The 16,362-nt window shown below is 33.8% G+C and overlaps 1 protein-coding gene across 1 annotated transcript in view; it reads left to right on the top strand.

Moving 5' to 3' along the window:
* LOC148956672 (uncharacterized) overlaps nucleotides 1-16,362 on the top strand; it is a 75,143-nt gene that overhangs the window by 4,794 nt on the left and 53,987 nt on the right. The window contains exons 2-4 of the mRNA XM_089091677.1: nucleotides 8,051-8,237; nucleotides 11,710-12,593; nucleotides 12,698-12,871. Of these exons, the coding sequence (XP_088947803.1) occupies nucleotides 8,066-8,237; nucleotides 11,710-12,593; nucleotides 12,698-12,871 (1,230 nt within the window). The 5' untranslated portion in view covers nucleotides 8,051-8,065. The remainder of the gene's footprint in view (nucleotides 1-8,050; nucleotides 8,238-11,709; nucleotides 12,594-12,697; nucleotides 12,872-16,362) is intronic.

Genomic DNA, 16,362 nt, shown 5'->3' with positions numbered 1-16,362 from the left:
ATTTTTTTTGATTTCTGTAGGAGGAAGGAATTTTGGTACTTGTGTATTATGTGCCACTCACTCAAGTTTATGCTATGTAAAACTTGGGAACTAACCAGTTTCTTTGTTAGTTTTTTTTTTCAGCTTAGTGTAAGAGAAGACAAAGACAAGTGACAGAATATATGGGAAATATATAATTTGGGCTATATATTTGCACCTAAGAAGAGGGGGGTAAAGTATTTGGACAGTTTGAAGTCAGAAAACAATTCTTTCTAGGTATATGGCCACTAAAAAATTACAGAAGAATAGCAAGGTATTTGGAAATGTTGTTAACTAAAACAAAACAAAATCCCAGTATAAAGTAAATGTACTGTTTCATTTAACTCTTTTTTCAAAGTGTTAAGTGTTTTTTTTTCAATGACTGTTTTTCCAAGTATTAAATACTAGTATTAGGTTAATATAGTGTTTCATTTAAGTTTTTTATGATGATTGATGATCAAAGTTTATGTTCTTTTTGCCTTTCATTTGTGTTATTTTACTGTGTTCATGGCCGTATATTTGGCTTAAAAATACACTCATCTATCTATCTATCTAATATGCAAAATAATTGTACCAAACACATTTTGTATGCAGACCTGCTAAACTTCACCCCCCCCCCCCCAATATGCAAATCTATAGCCCAAATTTATATCTAAAGTAACAAAGAAACTAATGTAAAAACTGGTGTGTTCTCAAATTTTACACAGTGTAAACTGGAGTAAGTGGTACATAATAAACAAGTACCAAAATTCCTTCCCCCTACAGAAATTAAAAAAATAAAACAAATTCTCAAATTTGGAAAGCATGAGAAAATTTGCCTTATTTTCGAAAAAGGGTGAAACACCCCTTAAAAGTCATAGAACGTTAATGAAAATCACACCATCAGATTCAACACACAAGAGAACCCTACTGTAGAAGTTTCAAGCTCCTATCTGCAAAAATGTGGAAATTTGTATTTTTGCCAGGAGAAAGATCATGGATGCCTGTTTATTTGTTGTTTTTTTTCCCAGGAGTGATTATATTGAACCAGTGGTCCTAGAATATCGTGGGAGGGCTCATTAGAGCAGAAATTAAAGGCTTTTAAATTATACCTTGCCTGCCTCTAAAACATTCTCTATAAAAGATTCAACTGCAATAATTAGTTCCCTAGAAGAGGTTTCTAAGATGCTTGGGAGTCAGGGTGCATTCCTCCACCCTAAAAAAAGTTATCTCTGTGCCACAGTAGATAGATATATACAGTAGAGTCGTTCCCTATCTCAATCATTATACAAAGCCAGACCAAGATGCAAGTGCTCCAGAGAACATTAAAATATAAGCAACATTAGATTTTTTCATGGGTAGACAAGTCAGATTTCTCTCAAATGCAAAACTTGGCTTCACCTTTGTAACACTAAATTTTAGAGAATACAATTTTAAATTGGTTTATTCCAATACATATATAAAAATTGCTAATTAGTAGTGTAATGTTTTTATTAGATGTTTTTAGAAATTACAAGTAGGTTGCATAGTCTTGAGCAGGTTTCAAAGGCATTTTGAGAAAGTTTCTGAGAAAATGTGTGTTCCAGGGTTCTCATTTGTTCTTCCATCAGCAGTCCAATGGATGAGAATATTGGTGGAGCTTTTATATCCGCCAAGACTGTAGTAGCCAAATATTATTGAGTTGTGATTCTACTGTATATTATTTATATAAAGTGATCTGTGCCTTGAGACTCTTGCTGACAGTCAACCAAAGTTTTATAGTCACAGTGAGATTAAAGTAGCTAAAGTAATTTGGGAAGTAGCTATTAAATTAGGTTTACCTAATGATTTTAGGAAAACATTAATTAAGCCACTTTATAAGAAAGGTGATAAAAGTGAGTGTGGCAATTATCAAGGCATTAGTCTGGTCTCTGTAGGTAGAAAATTACTTAGTAATATGATACTTTTTAGACTGAGAGATGCCATAGACAAAGTTTTAAGAGAAGAGCATTGCCAAGTGCTGAAAACCATGTTGTGACCAAGATGGGCCCAGGGTTGCACAAAGCCCCCATTCATGGAGGTCCCAGGGATTTCTTGCTGTCCGGTTCTAAGCTAGACTGAGAGATGCCATAGACTAAGTTTTCAGAGAAGAGCATTGCAAAGTGCTGAAAACCATGTTGTGATCAAGATGGGCCCAGGATTGCACAAAGCCCCCATTCATGGAGATCCCAGGGACTTGTTGCTGTCCGGTTCTAAGCCAGCTCAATCACTTTGGTGTAGACTTTAGAAGATATGTGATCCTTTCCTGTACTGGTATCCGGAATCATTGCTTTTCCTGAGGCTAAAATAATTTCAATTTAAAAAACATGAAAATTGGAACTGGGAATGTTATGACGTTAAAAAATGACCATCATATCAACATTTTGACTGACGAATTCAGACAATTAAAACTGGACTTATTCGGAGTTTCAGAAACTCATATCCTAGAAATAGGAAGCCTGAAATTAGGTGATGTAGAGTTTGTTTACTCAGGCAGGAAGGATGGGCTACATAGACAGGGAGTAGGGCTCATGATGAGTAAGGAAGCTGCTAAGTCTTGTTTAGGCTGAGGAGGTATTAATAATAGAATACTAATTGCTCATTTTATGACTAACAAGTTCAGGGTATCAGTTATAGTTGTATATGCCCCTGTAGAACTGACTGACAGAGATACTAGTGACTCAGATGAATTTTACTTACAGTTACAGGAGCAAATAGACAGGGTTCCAGGCAAAAATTTGATGTTTTTACTAGGAGATTTAACTGCCCAGGTCGGTAGAAATAGGGATAAATGGTATCCTAGCCTAGGTAGATTTGGTGTAGGAAAAGAAAACAGTAGTGGATACAGACTTTTGCAATTTTGTAGGTATAACAAACTAGTTATAACCAAAACAGTGTTTGGTCATATAATGGCTCATAAGTTAACATGGTATTCACGTGATGGTAAGACAGTAAACCTTATTCATTATGTTATAGTAAACCAAAGACTGGCAGGATCAATACAGGATACTAGGGTATATAGGAGTGCTGTTATTGATGTTAAAAGTAAAGATCACCATCTGGTAGTGTTAAGGGTTAATTTAAAGCTCAAATTTTGGAAGGGTAACTACCTCCAGGGAAGTTATGTTGTTGGTAGACTCCAAAAAAGAGAAGTTGAGAGAAACTTTCCAGGAACAGTTAAATAATAAACTTGAGAGTTTAAAATTTGATAATGTGAAAGATGGTTGGAATAATTTTAGAAAAATAATTTGTGAAGTTGCTGAATGTGTCTTAGGGAAGAAAGCTAGGACTGCAGCTAAGAATATTAGTGAAAAATCTTTATGTCTAATGGAAAGGAGAAAGGACTTGTACAAGAATTATCTGAGTGATAAATCATATGAAAACAAAAGGAATGTAAAGAAAGTCGAGAAAGCATTAAAATATGAACTAAGGAGGTGTGAAGTGGAGGCCATGGATAAAATTGCCAAGGATCTGGAAAATGCAGCTAGACGGCATAATAATAAAATATTGTACTGACATGTCAATAAATTGAGAGGGAGTAGTTAATCCGGACTTGGCCCAGTTAAAGATAGGAACGGGGCCACAATTAGTGATAAGGGAAGAGTTAACGAAAGATGGGCAGAACATTTCGATAATGTGCTAAACCGGGATTGAGTTACATGAAAAGATATAGATGGAAAAGAAAAAGCTTGTGAAAACTTAGATGTGAATGAAGATCTGTTTTGTGATGAAGAATTAGCAACAATACTGAAAGGATTAAAAAATAATAAGGCTGCAGGTGCTTATAGGGTAGTAAACGAGTTTCTTAGATATTGTGGCTCTGAGGTTAGAAATAAGTTACTGATGATTATTAATATGATATTTGAAAAAGGGGAAGTACCAAATGATTTTAGGAAAACATTAATCAAGCCTCTTTATAAGAAAGGTGATAAAAGTGATTGTGGCAATTATTGAGGCATTAGTCTGGTCTCTGTAGGTAGCAAATTACTTAGTAATATGATACTTTTTAGACTGAGAGATGCAGTAGATAAAATCTTAAGAGAAGAACAGTTGCGGTTATTATTAGTAAAGATGGTGGGAGCAGTGAAGATGTTAAAAGTAGAATAGCCAAGGCTCAGGGTGTTTTTTCACATTTAAAAAAAAGTTTGGAAGAATAAGAAGATAAGTCTGCAAGCCAAGATTAGAATATTAAAAGCTACGGTCATGACAGCAGTCAAATACGGCTCTAAAGCATGGGCACTTCGAAAAGCAGATGAAGATTTCCTAGATGTTTTCCAGAGAAATTGTTTAAGGATTGTTCTGCATACCCGGGTGACTGACCATATTTCAAACAATAGGCTGTACAAAAAATGTGGTTCAATACCACTCTCTAGGGCTATAATGAAAGAAAGGTTTAGCTGGATAGGGCACGTATTGCTGATGAAGCATGACAGGTTGCCGAAAATTATTCTTTTCGGCCAACCGTCTAGGGCTAAACGGAAAGCAGGTTGTCCTTGTCTGGGTTGGGAGGACGTCATAAAGAAAAATTTAAAGGACATGGGAACTTCGTGGGAGGGTGTAAAAAGGGAGGTTTTGAATAGATTGGGATGGAGGACGAGCGTGCGTAGCTGTGTTGGCCTCAGGGGGCTTGGCGCTGTGGTGAGTTGTTAGTAGTTGTAGTAGTAGTACCCTTTAGTGGCCTTTTAGTAGTGACCATAAATAATGGAGGACAGCTAAGCCCCCTCCCCGCTTATTTTTTTCCCAAAGTCATCCGATCAAAATTATGAGATAGCCATTTTGTCAGCATGGTTGAAAAATACAATAACTATAGTGGCGTTTTTTTTGGGTGGTTGGTTCCGTGGTTTAATCGTGTTTTGCCATTTTTTCGTTTTCGACAAAACACGCAAAAGCATGTTTTAACAAAACTTCGTTTTTTTGCGAAACACGAAACATCATGTTGCCTGTTCGACTGTCTGTTTCCTCAAACTTGGAACTTGCTCTTTATGCGTGTTCCGTGTTCGATTGGTCCCTATCCAGATAGAAAAAAGTTATCTGTAGATGACAAAAGAAAGGATCAGATTGAAAGGACGAAAATGGACATAGATCCTGCTGAATATGCGTTTTTGAATAGAGGTCAAGGTGAAACATTTGTGTACAACAAAAAAGGCAAATAAAAAGCTCAGAATTTTTTCACATGTTTCCACAGTTTTGAATATTTTGAGACTTTTCATAAATTTCTTTTTTATATGTTCAACCAGGAACATGGACAGAGAACACTAAAGTGAAATAAACTGCCCTATTGGGCTAGAACATTAAACTTGGAACATGAACCATGAAACACGGAACTCCGAAAAAAAACGCAGCTTATGTCTTTGAGGATGATCCTTTTTTTTTTTAATGAACTTTGTCCAATGTTTACATACAGTATTGGTTATTGAGAAGTATACAGAAGTTTTCAGGGGGGATTTTTTTTTGGTAATTTGGGGGGGGGGGCTAGGGTGGGTTGGGTGTTACGTGGGAGGACCTTTCCATGTAGAAAGTTTTCATGGGGGAAGGGACATTGCTATGAAGGGGGCGCCGCGTTTCCCAGCATTATTTAAAAAAAAACGATCAGAAATTAAATAATAATAAAAAAATCAATTAAAAGTAAGGAGCAACATAAAAATTTAAAACAAACAGAAATTAATACATATATGATTGGGTCCGTCCCCTAGTCATTACCTCGCTCTTTACGCTAAGTTTTTTTTTGTACTTTCACCAGAGCTATTTATTCTAATTAACGGCCTTTGCGATTAATGGGTCATTCTTAAAGAATTGGAACAAAATTTGAATTTAGCACAAAGAGCAAGGTATTGACTAGAGGTCGAACCCCGTAATATACGTAATAAATATATATGAATACAGAAGTTCGTTACGTAAGTTAATTCGTAAGTTACGTCAGAACAAAATTTAGAGAAAGCCATTTAGCCAAAAAAAGTAAAATTAATATGTTAATTTTGTTTTAATTATTCATATACAGTGAACCAAAATGAAAGCTGAATTAACTCAAAAACGTTCAGAAATTAAATAAAAAAACAAGCTTTTTTTACTGAAAGTAAGGAGCGACATTAAAACTTAAAATGAACAGAAATTATTCCATATATGAAAGGGGCTGCCTCCTCCTCAACCCCTCGCTCTTTACGCTAAAACTTGACTCTGTCTCACAACTTTGTTTTTTAACACAATAAAAAACTGTAGCGTAAAGAGCGAGAGGTTGAGGAGGGGGCAACCCCTTTCATATACGGAATAATTTCTGTTCATTTTAAGTTTTAATGTCGCTCCTTACTTTCAGTTAAAAAAGCTTGTTTTTTTATATTTAAGTGTTAATAGACATGAACTCTTCTTTTGCTAAGTACCAATGAAAAATCAACTTTCAGGTTCATTGGAAATCATAGTTATTGCCTGTTTTCAGCTGCAATGCAACTGACCTTTGAGAGAATATTTGTAAAGACCTTGAATAAGTATTTGCTATTTCTTAAAAGATGGCATTAGCAGTGCTCAGTGTATAGAATTTCAGATAGTAATGGAATTGCAATGAAATAACACATGTAATCTTGAATGTCAGTGTATTGTTGTTCACTATAGTGTAAAGAAATGTATTAAAGTTGGAATTTTATTCAAAAAAAATCTTCAGTAAATGAGTATAGGCATTTATTTTGGGAAAAAAAGTACTTATTCAAGCTCTTTTTACTTATAAGTAGCAAATATGTTATGGTTTAATCAGTAAAGACGCATGCATTCTTACCTATAAATATGCCTATGCCACTAAAGCATAAGTTCTAAAAAGCTGTAGGGATTTCTAAGGAATTGAATTTTGGGTGCATATTCCACAGCTGTTTTTTTTCCCAAAAACTAGCATTAACAATTATTAAACCAGGAAATTTATATTTAAAACAAAGAGCTTATTTACAAGTAAGAGCTCTTAAAACTTACAACCACAAAGCATCATTTATATTGGAGGGAGTGCCCCTACTCTATGCTCCCAGTAAAAACTTGATTGGAAACAGTTCACCCCTTTGCTTAGAATACCATTTCCAAATAAACCACAGAGGGCTTGAGCCATAAATCAGTGAATTCAGTGGCGAATTGTCTTCCTTTTGCATATGCTCACCACTATTTTGCTTCTTCTAAGGCTTTTTGCACATATATGAAAAACGTGTCTTGAAGACTCAATATTCTCTCATATCATAAAGGCAGAACAAATAAAAATGATTTTTATGAATTCACCCTTTGGTTGCAATAAAATTTTGATAACCAAATATTTTTGGGTTCTGTTTAAAATTTACAAACATATTTTGTGGTTGTAATCCAAGGGAAGATATATTAACTTCTCTTTCCCAGTAAAATCTGAAATTTAAAGAGCTGACTTAAAATGAACTTGCATATTTTTATAAAGGTCTTCACCGTTTGTCTCCTCTCTTTAAGACTTGCATTGGCATGTGTTTGCCAACGTCATTGTGTGTTTGTCTGATGTAATTTTTGATCAATCTCATTAGGTGAACAACTTGTTGTTTAACCAAAAAATGTTTTAATTATCTTTGTGGATGCAAAATTATGTTTCAAAAATTTCATTTTAATATCCTGTGTGTTCATACAATAACTGTTTCGTAGGATAGTCTTTAGGACAATAAGGCAGACATGGTGTTTTTGGGTCTTTCTGCTACTGAAGACAAAAAATTATTTTTCCGAATCTTTTTGCACCAGCAAGATTAGACATTGTATACAAGCAGCACTTTACTCAATTGATCACAGCTTGGGTTGCCTTCTTCTAGTAAGACAAGTGAGTACCCAATTTAAAACTGAGGAAGTATGTTAAGTCAATGATATAAACTTGTTTACACAATTGTAAAAAATAATACGTCTTCAAAAATTAAAATCCAATATAAAAAAAAAAACTAATGTCACCAAAGGGAATCATCTAGTGAGAAAGGACTAAATGTGTAGCTACAGTATCCCTTGGGTATTTACTTTCTAAATGGATTCTTAAACTTGTATTTTTTTTTTTTTTTTTTTTTAGTTACCGTTTTTTAAGATGGAAGATATATATGTGACTTATATACCAAAACTCAATCATTCTGATCGTCTACTTACTTTTTATGGAATCACTGTTGACAACCTCTTGCAGTTGACTAATTTTTTCTGCAAGGCCCAGGGTCAGTTGACTGTATCTCTCCAGCGTCCAAAAGGTGGAAATCTTGAGCCAGGTAAGATCAAATTAATATATACATATATATATATATATATATATATATATATATATATATATATATATATATATATATATATATATATATATATATATATATATATATATATATATATATATATATATATATATATATATATATATATATATATATATATATATATATATATATATATATATATATATATATATATATATATATATATATATATATATATATATATATATATATATATATATATATATTAGTAGTTACCTACAACTAATCATTATGATTAGTTGTTTAATGCTGTTCTTGTGCTAAACAAATATGAGGTGTAATTTTAACAATCTGCAGCTTGACTTTTTTTTCACAATTTCTGAATCAAAGGGGAAAAAATCACAGTCTCACTCTTCCTTTACATTTTCTTTTAGTATTTCGAAAAAAAATAATTTAGTAAAATTTGAATTTCCAACAGTTAATGGTGATGAATTAAGGAATGGCTGGGCTATGACCGAAACTCTTGAAGGGAATTTTGATATGAACTAATTCATCAAAACAATTCGCTTTTGATGCTGATTTAAAATATACCAAAATTATTGTTTAAAGCTGCCCATCAAAACCTATGTGTCTGAGGAAATTGGCCAGATTTTCATAAAAAGGCAAAATTTCCCATAAAAAGACAAATGATCTTAATGAAAATCGCAATATCAAACTAAGCATATTAAAGAAACCTGTAGTAGAACTTTCAAGTTCCTTTCTGCAAACATGTGGAATTTGTATTTTTCCCAGCGTTTTTGTCATTTTTTTGCTTCCCGGTGTGATTATATCAAATCAATGGTTTTGGAAAAATTAGATTTTCTCTCACTTGGACAGAAATTAGATTATGCCATGGGAAAATTTTGCCCCAAAAGACTATATAATTGAGCTTCCCAATTTCAGAGGAAGCAATGCTGTACAGTGGCATATTCGTTTCTTAAAGGTCACTTGGTCCGTACAAGATCAGTGAATTAACATAGACATTTATTTTGAAGCTTTATTTAACCAAACTGATTAACTTGCTGTTTCATAAAACTGTAAACAGTGACGCATAATTGCGCATCAGCTATTATGAACTCAACCAGAATTTTTGCGAAAATGTTGGTTCTGGATTCCATATTCTTTTGTTTGTTAAAAAATAAAAGTATAAAGATCCAACAGAGCCATTGCTTGCTTTTTTATTTTTTAAAGAGTGAAAAATCATTTTCAATTTTCAGCATTTTCTTGCTATAAATCGTCAAATTTGCTGTTGAGATTTTATCTTCAAACAAACTTCGGCTTTTGTAATCTGTAACTATTATGGACGTATTGCTTCTACACAAACCAATGGAAAGTGAAACTAACAATTATTCTGAAAAACATTTCCAGAAATGGCTTGGGTAACACTTTTTTGCCATTGTTTCCTGCTATGTAGCCTTAATTCATTGGTCTGTAGGGGACAAGGCTAATCATTCCAAACTGTTCCTGATGAGCTGGGTTTTATTCAGAGCCGTTCTTAGGGTTGGTGGTGCATGGGGAAAAAGTAATTACACCGCCCTCACTCAAATATAAGCGAAAGAAGCCGAATCAAAGTGAAAAACTTGATCAAAATGGGCAACTCCGCAGCCGTGGAGCCCCCCATCTTTGGCGCCCAGGGCAGATGACCTAGTTGCCTCCCCCCTCTTAATTTGAACGGCTCTGGTTTTTCTACTGCTCTGAGTTCCATGCAATGGCTTCTGTAAGATTCGTCCAATCTCTTTAAAATGTTCAGCACGAATACAATTAGGGATTCACCTGAACAGATTTTTAATGATACTGTTATGCACAATTTAAAGTATTATCAATTCTTGCAGGCATAGGTTTGCTTTTTTTTCAATCAGTTTTTTTTTTAGTGTTTCAGATAAAGCGAACTTCCAAAACGTTTTGTTTAAAAACTACAAGCTCTTGAAAAAATCTGACCAAATCCTTGAATTTGGAAGCAAAATAGAATATTAAGAATTCGAATATTCCTTATTTTTGTTTAAATTTGAGAAATATTTATAAGGTTTGTGTATCTTTTATTACAGATTAACCACTTTGTGTGTCTTTTGTCTTTTCACATTGCCATGCCAAGCCTTTTACACAGTTGAAACCATCTTACGTGATTTTTCACACCACGTTAAGCTATGCTGTTTTCTGTCGTGTTTATGGTGTGTTGAAAGCTATAGTCAATGTAACATGTTATGAAACTTGGAAAATAGACTTGAATTCTTTTCTTTGTAATTGTAAAAGTAGTATAATTTGGCGTTCATTTTTGAATGCCACGATAGCTATTTAGATTAACGAATATGCATTTCTGCATTGTGTTACATTTTAAATGTTCATCTCTGATTAGGCATTTAAAAATAATTACCCTGATCAGAAAATAGCATGAATCAATATATAACCTGAAATAGATTTCTGATTAAAAAATTATTGGATTCATAAAACAATACTTTTATATATGAAAATAAACAGGTGGGCTGCAAAGAAACAGTGACATTTATATCGATCTACTACCATTAACAAAATATCACTAAAGGCCAGGGCCGTATTCAGGAGGTAGGGAGTTTCTCCCCCCCCCTAAATGTTTTTTCTGACTCGTAAAAGTGCTACAATAATGCATAGAAACAAATTTTGATGTGTTTTTTAAAATCCTTTGTGTACACCCCCCCCCCAAACCAAAATACTGGATATGTCCCTGCTAAAGGCTATGCTTTCCCCATTATTTACATACTCCAACTGCTTACTTTGATTTAAAACTGTTCTTGAAAAATATTTACTATAACGTCTTATCTAAACAAAAAAAAGGTATGGCAAAAAAAACGAGGTAAGTCACAGCCATTGAGAAGGGTCGAATAAAAAGCAGGCCGTCGCCGAGTGGTTTGGGAAGAGGTCATAAGGAAGAATTTTAAAGAAAATTGGAACTACACGGGGAAGGATAAAAAGTGAAGCTTCTACTATATCAAGGTTCAGAGGAGCATGCTCAGCTATGTTGGCCTCAAGCGGTTTGGCTATTTAACCAAACCGCTTATTCACTTTTTTTTTGTAAAAACAGTGTGAAATCGAAAACAACCCTAAGATTGTAATCTACTTTGATTTACATCCTAACGCTTCTGGAGAGCCCTTCAACCCTTTTCTAAAAATTTAGCCGAGAATTGGGGTGAATTGGGAAACAAATGTTTCCCGTGGAAACTTTCTCAAGAGTTAGCTGCCTAATTTGGTTTGTAGATTGTTCAATGGGACCTGTTCCATGTCATCCTCAAGGATGTTTCAAATTATTGAATTGCATGCCAGTAAACTATCTAAAGAAATTCCATCCACAAAAATTACAATCCATAACTAAAGTTAGCCTAATCACCATTATCACCATGGCAAACAATAGAGTTAAATTTATTAAAAATTGACCAAAATTGAAGAACCGTGCTCATTGACTGTTAATTTTTATTTTTAGGTGAGTTTGTTGTTGTATATTTTAAGGAGCGATGGTTCCGAGGCGAGATTTTGGCGTATCCAGCAAATAATAAGTTTTACTGGGTGAAGTTTATAGACTATGGAAATGAAGAAACTGTTCCACTGAATAGTGTTATGCCTGTGTCAGTATTGGATCCTGTTCTGGCTACTCACATGTCCTTCCCACCTCTTGTTGTAAAATATCTATTGAATGGGCTTCAACTACCTTCTGAGCACCTTGCAGACACTTATCATACTATAATTGTAAACCTTATCCAAAACCAAATTTTCGCAATAAGAAAACTAAGGAAAGTAAGAGGTATAGACTTAGTGATAATGGCGAATGAACACGGTTATAATGCAGATATTCTTGCTAAAATGAAAGTAGGGCTTCTTGTACCAGTTCTTGACCAGGCTCCACCAATTTTCAAAGCACCACTAGCTGCCACAATTAAGAGTACCTCTAAAAGAACGTATGAACCCCTTGTTTTGGACATGGATGTAATTTACAAAGTTAGGGTATCTTCAGTTGACAAAGGACCATTGAAATTTAGTATCCAATTGGCAGATGATCTTCAAGAAATAGAGAATCTCAGCGAAAGTATTGCCCAGAATCATAGGTTACAGCCTTTGACAAAAGGCCAAGAAACATTAACATGTGTAGCCCAATCATCTTCAGATAGAAAATATTATCGTGCTGTTATATCTAAAGTCAAGTCGCCTGAAGTTGTACATGTGTACTATGTAGATTACGGACCTAAAGAAGTGTTGCCTTTTGACCATCTGTATGAGATACCCAACGAAATTCTAAATTTAAAGACTTACTCCGTTCGATGTTCACTTATTGATTTCGAAGCAGAAGCAATTTTTTTTGAAAAATTTGAAGCTTAAACAAAAGGAAAACTATATTTGAATGTAAATTTGGGAAAACTTATCCCCCTGAAGTTCACTTATATTATGAATCAAGGAATGTTGTAGATATATTGAAGGATTTGATTGCATCCAAATCTATTTGTTCCTTGGCTCGTGGGAATCCAACTTCTTATGAAAAACTTCAAATCCAAAGCAATTTTGAAGCAAATGTGGTAGTCACAAATGTGGAATCTCCTTCGAATTTCTATGTTTTTCAAGAGAAGGCTCGAAGTGGCATTCGTGCATTTGAAGTAAGTTTTCTTTTTAATCTGTTTTTTACTTTAAAAAGTAAAGTCACTCTAATGTTTAGGTCAGGTTAGTTTAGCGCTTAATAAAAGTATGTTGAGTTTTTCATCAACCAAGGAAAGTTCTGACAAATATAATTATATGCGTAAAAATCCAAATGTTTGGCTCGAAACATTTACCTATATTCTTTAAAGTGGAAATTGTAATTGTCAATTCAATGTTTAATCCGTATTTCTGTCAATTGTATTTTCTTTTTTTTTTTTTTTTTTTTTTTTTAAAATGTTGTTTCAATTTTTAGGATTCCTATACACTAACATTGATGGTTATGGCATTTCTTTTGCCTGGGGTAAAATCTAGATTAACCCCCACCCCTCCCCTCTGTCTTCCACAAAAATTTTAGGTCACATTTTAATAAATTTTCATTTATTTAAAAAAATATTTTTAATTTATTTATTAATTAATAATCTGTTTTTTAATTCTTTATTTAATTATTTTAATTATTATTGTCTTATTATATTGTTATTTTGCTTTATTAACTCTTTCCTCTTCTTTACTTAAATAAAAATAAAATATCAAAAACTACAGAATTTTTTCTAACCTTTAGATGATTTATTTGAAATTATTCGTCCCTAAAGTTTCTGCCCCTTGGGTAAATGTCCCCTCTCTAAAACCGCCGGCTCTGTGTACAAATTTAAACGCATGAAACTTTAGAACCATGGAAGTCCCATATTTGAGACTTCTTCTAAATTAAGCGTCATCCATATCTTTCTCAATTTGATAAATAATTTTGCGAACAACTAATTGAATCAAAGAAAAAGCTCATGTCCTTGAAGGTTTTCTTACAGCTTGAGCAAATATATAACAAAAAAGCCTTTATAGATTTCTAGAATCCTTGAAACTGATGTTTGCAAATCTTTCTTGAAAATTCAAAATCGCAAATATTTAAAATATGAAGTCAGGTAAAAATTGAATAATGGATAATGGCGTTATTAAAAGCAAAAAAAGATAGTGGAAAAACGTGGACTAAAGTGGAAGAAACCCAGAAAATCCGATTTGTCTGCATATCATAATGCAAGAATTTTGTCGTGTTTCCCTCATTAAAGGCTGAAGACAAGAGTATTACCAATCTTTGCATATGTTCTTCTGTCACAAGAAACTGTCCTGGCCTTTCCAGCCTATATTTATAGTGCTCCTATTCCTATGCATCTGTGTGTGTGAATAGCAGTGTTAGATGTCAGCATTCTGTAGAATATTGGTTATCCATTACTAGAAATATACTGACCTTGTTAAGGAACCCTTCCCCCCTACAGTGATGGCTCTGGCCTCTCTTTTGCCCGGGACAAAAGTGTGATTAGTGCACACAACCCCCCCCCCCCCCCCCGTTTCCCACAAAATTTCAGACCAAATTTTTACAAATTAAGGTATATTTTCCCTCTGAAACAACCAATTTTGAGACAAAAATGCAGCCATAATTTGCACCAAAAGGGGGAGCTACTTACTTTTATAATTGCATTCATCAAACTCGTATCTGTGTGTTCAATGAACCAAAATTATTATATTATTTTGACTTTTTTGTAGAGAAGGATCTGAACTTGCTTGTAAAATAGGAAAATTTTCCTTTTTCAATGAATTTCAACGTATTTTTAATCCAAAAAATCCTGTACACTGAATTTCAAAATTTAATTAGGTAGATGGACAGAACTGAATCTCAGCTATGGAGTAATAGTAAAAATTTACTTTTTTGTTGATTTATTAAAACTGTTGGAGAGCAGAACAATAACATACTGAAACTAACACAGGCAACATAAACCTAAATAAAGGTTGTTTTAGTTCAAAAATTAATTACCAATTTACGTTTTAAATATTTTTTGTTTATCATTTAAATTATTATTTTCTAATTATTATTTTATTATTTAATCAATAATTTATCAATTGTTTTATTTGTTAACTGTGCCCTCTATTTTATTTTAATAAAAATGAAATTTAAATAATTACAAAATGGTTATAATTATTACATTATTTATTTTAAATTTTCCGCCTTGGGCAATTTCCCCCTCTGTCTCTCACCAAAAACCACCTCTGCCCTCCTCCCTTGTTCACAACTCCCCGAAGTAAAAATTTGTTTTGTAAAACAGGATTCACTTGACTACGGGAATTACATTTTAAGTCTCAAGCCATTCAGGAACAAATGTTTGTTGACTCTAATTGTTTGTCCTATTTTCTGACTATTAGTATACTTACTTTCTGAAGTCTTGTTGCAGTGCCGTTCTCTGAACTAGCAAAATGCTCGAAAAATGCAATTTTTTTTTTTTGTTTTTAGTTTAGTTTTATATTTATATTAACATGGGAGAGAGTTTAGTCAATTAAAAATTAGAAGTTCAAGATCCCCTTTTAACATTTGTGATTGAAGGGCAATCCGCCCTTGCTTCATTCCCTTTTTTACCATCGAGTCTCCCCATGGCCTCCCAGACATGCAAAAAATATCCCAATAACAATTTCGCTCGGATATTCAAAAGGCTCACATTCAAAATCTTTTCGACTTGATTAGTTTGAAACTTGCAGCTGTAGGTCTATTGACCATGAAGAACAACCCAAAAAAAAGTTGTTTAGGGCAAAGCCCCCCTCCTCAAAAAAAAAAAAAATATATATAGGGTCAAAATAAGCGAATGACTTTTTTTCTGATCGTCTCACGGCTTATATCGTAAAATCCTAGGGATCAAGCATACCCTTTCCTCTCCCTCAGTCCTTTGGTCAAGAGGATTCTTATACAAAGAAAAGAAAAATGTACGAGGAAAGAAAGAATATGAAAAAAGGATGATAATCACTTTCTGGTGAATCTTCATGGAAATATTCTGTTTTAATCATTAGGGAGGAAGGGCCAATTGATAAAAGTTAAAAGTTTTTAGGGAACATCCACTGGAACAAACGCACATCAAAAATTTTTCCTACCTTTTGGTATGACATCATACTTACGCATTGTGAGGGAAGAAGACAAAGTCCTCAGGAGACTGAACTCATCTGGGCCATCAAGACTACAAGAATATATGCATAAGATATAATTTTGATAGTTTCAATCCCCTCTCCCCCTATCTCTAATGTGTGAAAAGTCGTATTGCCCTTCCTCACTTACTTTACTTCCGGTGGGAATTAGAGGATTATACTGCATGCCTGGCACAAAAGGACCTTGGAATGACTTCTGACGACCATTTTGTTTGATCGGCTGCAACTCCTCTGACACTCTTCGCCAGTCTTCGTTCCATAGATCATGTCTGGAAACCCAATGGCACAACATATTCTCCGAGTCTTTACCGCAGGTTCTTCTTTTGACCTGGTTATTGTTTTCAGAGGGTGCTGGCTCGCAAACCTAGACCTCTCGATACATCGTACCAGTAGAACGACGCAAACAAGGTGTGAGGATCTAGGCGATGTCTTTTGATGCCAAGTGAGAGTTCTTCTGGTTGACTACAATGTATCCTAACTTCCTCTAAAAAAACTG

Source organism: Artemia sp. Qi Xiang Cuo, chromosome 1 (genome assembly GCF_049724085.1).
Source record: "Artemia sp. Qi Xiang Cuo chromosome 1, ASM4972408v1, whole genome shotgun sequence".
Taxonomy (NCBI): domain Eukaryota; kingdom Metazoa; phylum Arthropoda; class Branchiopoda; order Anostraca; family Artemiidae; genus Artemia; species Artemia sp. Qi Xiang Cuo.
The sequence above is the reverse complement of the archived record's forward strand: the minus strand, read 5'-3'. Positions and strand labels throughout refer to the sequence as shown.